We start from the raw sequence: 6,000 nt of genomic DNA, 5'->3' as shown, positions 1-6,000 counted from the left end.
ATATATTCATTTGTAATGCTGTTGTGACTAACATTCATTGGGGATCAGACAACAAAACAAGTCTTCAACATCTACATAACGTATGAGAGGGTTATTGGTACTTAATGAAATTCTATCTTTAAAAGAAGTAGGCATTCCTTAAGGGAACGGTGCTATGCAATTGAGAATTTTGATTAGTCTTATTGCTTTATTGTGATTCATCATAGACTGATTTCTTAGTAAAATGTTGTTCCACTTTGATTTCAGAATTCTTTGTTACATCACTGAATAATGGATGAGGCTGAGAGAGAAAAAGAGAAGAGGTATGAATTCATAGCTGACTGATATTTCTCTCAAAGCCCTCTCCCCTGTCTTCTGTTCCTGTTTCACGTCTTGCAAAATCCTATTTCCTTGGGGAAGCCTGACTCAGGGAAATTTGGTCTCTCCAGTGAGTTTTTGATAACCCCTAGCCCCAACTCTATTATAATACTTAGTGCATTACCTATGTACCTGAAAGCCTCCCTCATCAAACTGTGTCTTCCATGACTTACACAGTGGCTGCCCAGAGCTGACACTAAATAAGTGCTTTACACTCCCTGATAGGTTTAGAAGCCTGTTTTGGAGCCATGGTTTGCCTAGAGCTTAAATTCATATATGTTTGAAAAGATAAATTATCTTATTTTTCCAATTCAGGCATCTAAAGTACATTCCTGAATGGGAAAAAATCAGAGAGGGAGACCATGAGAAACCATGAGAAACCCTTAACTCTGGGAAACAATCTGAGGATTGCTAGAGGGGAGGTGGGTGGGGGGATGGGGTAACTGGGTGATGGGCATTAAGGAGGCACGTGATGTAATGAGCACTGGGTGTTATGTGCAACTGATGAATCACTAAACTCTACTTTTGAAACTAGTAACACGCTATATTTTAATTAATTGATTTTAAATTTAAAATATATATATATTAGAAAATTGCAAAAAAAAAACCCAACAACAATCAGCTTTGGGTTTCACTGATTTTCTTTATTTTTTCATATGTCGAATTTAAGAAACAAAGCAGATGAACATAGGGGAAGGGAGGGAAAACTGAATGGGAAAAAATCAGAGGGAGACAAACCATGAGAAAACCTTAACTCTGAGAAACAAACTGAAGATTGCTGGGGGAGAGGTGGGTGAGGGGATGGGGTAACTGGGTGATGGGCATTAAGGAGGGCACGTGATGTAATGAGCACTGGGTGTTATATGCAACTGATGAATCACTAAATTCTACCCCTGAAACTAATAACACACTGTATGTTAATTAAATTTAATTTAAATTAAAAAAAGATGTGAGTTGAAAAAAAATTCCAGTGCACTGATCAAAAAGTTTTTGTCCAAATTTTTCAGTATGATCTGTTTTTTAAAGGAAAAAAAAACAATATCTCACTTAGCATTTTATTGTTCAGCCTTCTCTCTGAGATGGAGCAATGGCTTTGCAAGAGCCTCTTGAGTAATTATATATCATTTAAAATGAATTTTATTTAATCAGAAGTACTCTTGTAAAAGCAGGTAAGAATATATGGTGGAACAAAGATCCCCCATTAAATTCAAGTTAATTTGGATTTAATTTATTTTATATAATTCTTAGGTTACTGTGCCAGACACTGTGCTGGGATTTGCTATGGAAGACACTGAGATAGATGTGGTCCCTACCTTCGAGGGCCTCACAGTCTAAGGGAGATGCGATTGGCTTTCATTTACTCATTTTATTTTTTTTTTCATTTCCTCATTTTAATATTGACAGTTATTGTTGTCCTTTGAATGATCAAGGGTCTGGACTTTTGCTCAAATGTTGGCATTAATAACTCCCTTTCTCTCTTCTTATTTCTTCTCCATCCATTGTTTCATCGTCTGAATTCCTAGACTTACCCTTACCATTAACAACCCTTATTGTTTTTTGTCACTTAGGGATGTACCTAACGTATCTGAAAATATTAAGAAGGACCGGTTCAATGCCTTCTTCACAGAACTTCGTTCCATGCTTCAAACTCATGGTTATCCTGTAAAAGGAGACAGATCTAAAACATCGCAGGGCACTACTGCCCCTTCACAGAAGAAGGAAGGTTTGATCTGGGCACCCCAACCCATCCTTATAGCTTTTTGATTAGTCATATTGAAAATTGGTTGTGGGTGGGACAGCTGGGTCTTTCCCTTTACTTCAAACATCTTTGGGCGGGATTAATGAATAGAGGATCTCCTGAAGCACGTTCTAATTCACAGATACTTAGTTTCTGTCTATTCATAAGTTTGTTTATAGCCAATGCTGAAAATATTGTTAAGGTTCATGCAAAAATGGAACAAGGAAATGAGAATTAATGGAAGTATACTGGCCAATAATAATACAGATTTCTGTATCTTAGGCACTTGAAGCATATGGTATACGTTGTTAAGGGAAACATGGCTCTGAGGGTGTAAAATAGTACCTATAATACTTAAGTAAGCTTAATTCAAAACATCTGAACAGGTTATACCCATATGCATATAATCATGCTGTAAAAATCTGTTACTTAAAAAAATATTTTCTTGACCCTGTGATACTTCTATTTCTCTGTTTCTGTGCCCTCTTCACAGCACAACTTCTCTCTTTTTTTAAAGATTTTATTTATTTATTTGACAGAGAGAGAGACAGCCAGCAAGAGAGGGAACACAAGCAGGGGCAGTGGAAGAGAAAGAAGCAGGCTCCCAGTGGAGGAGCTTGATGTGGGGCTCGATCTTAGGACTCTGGGATCACGCCCTGAGCCGAAGGCAGACGCTTAACAACTGAGCCACCCAGGCGCCCCCACAGCACAACTTCTTGAAATGATTGTATAGACCCTGTCCCCACATCCTCATCGCTCACTTTCCTCAATCCACTTCGCTGAGGCTGCAGCTCTCACTGCTCCAGTACAACTACTTTTGTCAGGAATAACAGTGACCTCCACATTGTTGAATTATTTGGTCCTTAACTCTCCACATCTTTCTTGGCCTTTTAAAATACATTGGACAGGTGACAACTCCTTTCTTCTTGAAGTATTTTTCTCTTGGCTTCCAGAATAACCCACTCACCTAGTTTCTCTCTTAGCTCATTGGCTGCCCCTTCCCTTTTTTTCTACTTTCTACCTTTCTACTTTCCCTTTCAACTTCTGAACACTTGTGTGCCCCAGAGCTCAGTCCTTGGACCTTTTTTCTTCTCTAGCTACACTCATTTCCTGGGTACTCTCATCCAGTCTCTTAACTTGAAGTGCTCCCTGGATGTCAGTGACCCCTGCTTGTTAAGTCTGTCTCTAGCCCTGACTTACCTGAGCTCCATACTTGAGCACTGTACTCATTATTAAATCAGCAAAGAGTTTCCTATGTGACTTCTTCATTTGGATATCTAATAGAAAAGTTAACATGTCCATAAAGGAACTCTTGGTCCCTCTCCACTCCATTGACTCTCACTGCCCCCCCAGTTTTCCTTATTCCAGTAACTGATACCACTAGTCATTCTTCCAGCTGCCCAAACTAAAAATGTAAAAATCATTCTTGTGTCCCCCATTTCTTCCACGTCCTCAGCCAATTCATCAGCAAGTCCTTTTGGTTTTGCCTCTAAAATATATCTCAAATCCATTCACTTCTCCCCATTTCCATAGGTTTGGTATACCAACGAAATCCAGGCCACGAGCATTTGTTACTTTTGCAGAAGCCTCCTAGCTATACTCTGCTTCCACTCTTGCTCCCCAATTTGATCTGTTTTGCACAAATAGCCATAGTGGTCTTTTATTTTTTTAAAGATTTTGAGAGCACAAGCAGGGGGAGCAGCAGGCAGAGGGAGAGGGAGAACCAAGCTCTCTGCTGAGTGGGGACCCCAATGCAGGGCTCAATTCCAGGACCCAGAGATCATGACCTGAGCTGAAGGCAGATGCTTAACCTACTGAGCCACCCATAGTGTGCCCCTATAGTGGTCTTTTAAAAACATGTCACTCTAGGGACACATGGGTGGCTCAGTTGGTTAAGCATCTGACTCTTGATTTCGGCTCAGGTCATGATCTCAGGATTGTGAGATCAAGCTCCACGCTGGGTGTGGAGCCTGCTTAAGGTTCTCTCTCTCTCTCCCTTTCCCTATGCCCCTCTCCCCAAAACACATATCACTCTCCTGCTTAAAAGTATCTCATATTCCACTTAGAATAATGCCAACTCCTTAACATATACCCTACATGATCTGGCCGTGCCTGTCTTTCAGACTTCATTTCCTACTACTCTATCCCTTGGTCACCCTACTGTAGCCACTCTGGCCTCTTGTTTGTATTTAAATAGGCCAAATTCTTTTCTGCTTTACTTTGTACTTACTGCTTCTTCTGCTCAAGATGCTTTGCTCCCAGGTTTTCCTGTGGCTGTCTTCCTGTCATTCCCGTCCATGTGTTCATTATCTCTCTACCCACACCCCACCATTCTGTAAGATACAAAAGGATAGTCATGTTGCTTGTCTTGTTTGTACTGTTTTGAGCCTCTAGAACAGAATAGGATATATAGTTGGAGCTCAGTAAATATTAGTTAAATAATGGGGCACCTGGGTTGTGCAGTTGGTTAAGCATCTGACTCTTGGTTTTGGCTCAGGTTATGATCTCAGAGTCCTAAGATCGAGCCCTGTGTCAGGCTCCATGCTCAGCGCAATCTGCTTGAGTTTCTTTCTCCCTCTCCCTCTGCCCCTCCACTCATGCTCTCTCTCTCAAATAAATAAATCTTTAAAAAACATTAGTTAAATAAATGAATGAATGAGGTTTAGTTTAATAAGAATTACCAAGTCCCTATTATGAGTTAAGTACTATGCTAGATACTGGAATTTTAATGAAGAATTGGCTATGGTGACCATCCTACAAGCAAAACAAGAATAAATTTATGGATAATAGTAATGTAAAAAGCCCTTTGTGGTTGATTGATAAAATACACTGGTTTTATTTTCTTGGAAATATGTAGACTCTCTTCAGTCTTATTTATTTCTTTGGAGGGAGTGTAGGAGATGACAATCACTAAGTAGAGCTGAAAGTCAATGGTGAAATAACTTCAGCAATCAGGTATGGGAGAGTGTCATGGGTTGTTTCCTGAGCTTGAAGAATTGTGACCAGAATTGAGTTTCCAGGCTGGGACAGTGGTCAGAAATACTGATCTTGAGGCATTTGTGCAATTGGTGTGGTTTATTTTTATATTCTGTCATTTCCCATGCAGTTACACACCCTTCTTTCATTCCATCTTTAGTGAGGGTTCTGGAACTTTTTTGCTCATGCTTGGTCTCCTTGTCCAAATCTACTGATAGAAAAGGATCTGAGACTCATACCCACTTAGAAAATAAGCTGTGCTATCAGAATTATCCTCGTCGGGGGATTTAACATTTTTAAAAGGGGTCAAAGTTGTATGCCATGGGTCTCTAACTAACTGTTCTGTGAGGAGAAGAAACTAATAGTTATTGACATGCATTAAAATAACTGGAGATTAGAGGGCTGTGTTAGGGAAATCCCTGTGTTAGTGAAGTTAGTGGAGTAGGGAGGATTGGGGCAGGTGGTGGGGGCAGATGTTGATAGCAAAGGCTCTGAGTGAGCACAGCAGCAGAAACAGTTCTCATTGGGAAAACCAGAAAACCTTGAAGAATGAAGAAGGATGGATGGGAGATACAACATTGTTAACAGCTTTGAAGAGATATGAGAGGGCTTAAAGATATTCTAGATAGGTGTCTGGATCTGCCTAAAGCCCTTGACACAGCCTGTAACTTCTCTGGCATATTATAATTACTGGGTATCAGTGGAATGCAGAAGACTTAAAGAAGTCAAGAAAAGGAAAGAACTAGAGGTTGAAAATCATAAAGTTTTTGGAGAGGTGTGTACAGTGGAAATTGAGTTGGATGATCTTAAGGTCTTTTTCAATTCGAAACACTTTTCTGTTTATGATAATTTACAAGCAATTAGTTAGTCTACATCAGCTCCTTCATTAGCACTCAACATTTTCTCATGGGAGTCTTTTCTATAAAATT

The 6,000-nt window shown here is 39.8% G+C and overlaps 1 protein-coding gene across 1 annotated transcript in view; it reads left to right on the top strand.

Annotated features, from left to right (window-relative positions):
- The first annotated feature begins 270 nt into the window (after window positions 1-270).
- Window positions 271-6,000, top strand: part of PASD1 (PAS domain containing repressor 1) — a 57,379-nt gene continuing 51,649 nt past the window's right edge. Inside the window, exons 1-2 of the mRNA XM_087860311.1 lie at window positions 271-302; window positions 1,926-2,080. Of these exons, the coding sequence (XP_087716437.1) occupies window positions 271-302; window positions 1,926-2,080 (187 nt within the window). The remainder of the gene's footprint in view (window positions 303-1,925; window positions 2,081-6,000) is intronic.

The sequence above is a fragment of the Ursus americanus genome, chromosome X (assembly GCF_024610735.1).
Source record: "Ursus americanus isolate L20-20 chromosome X, mUrsAme1.1.p, whole genome shotgun sequence".
Taxonomy (NCBI): domain Eukaryota; kingdom Metazoa; phylum Chordata; class Mammalia; order Carnivora; family Ursidae; genus Ursus; species Ursus americanus.
Note: the sequence above shows the minus strand (reverse complement) of the source record. Positions and strands in the feature narration are given on the sequence as shown.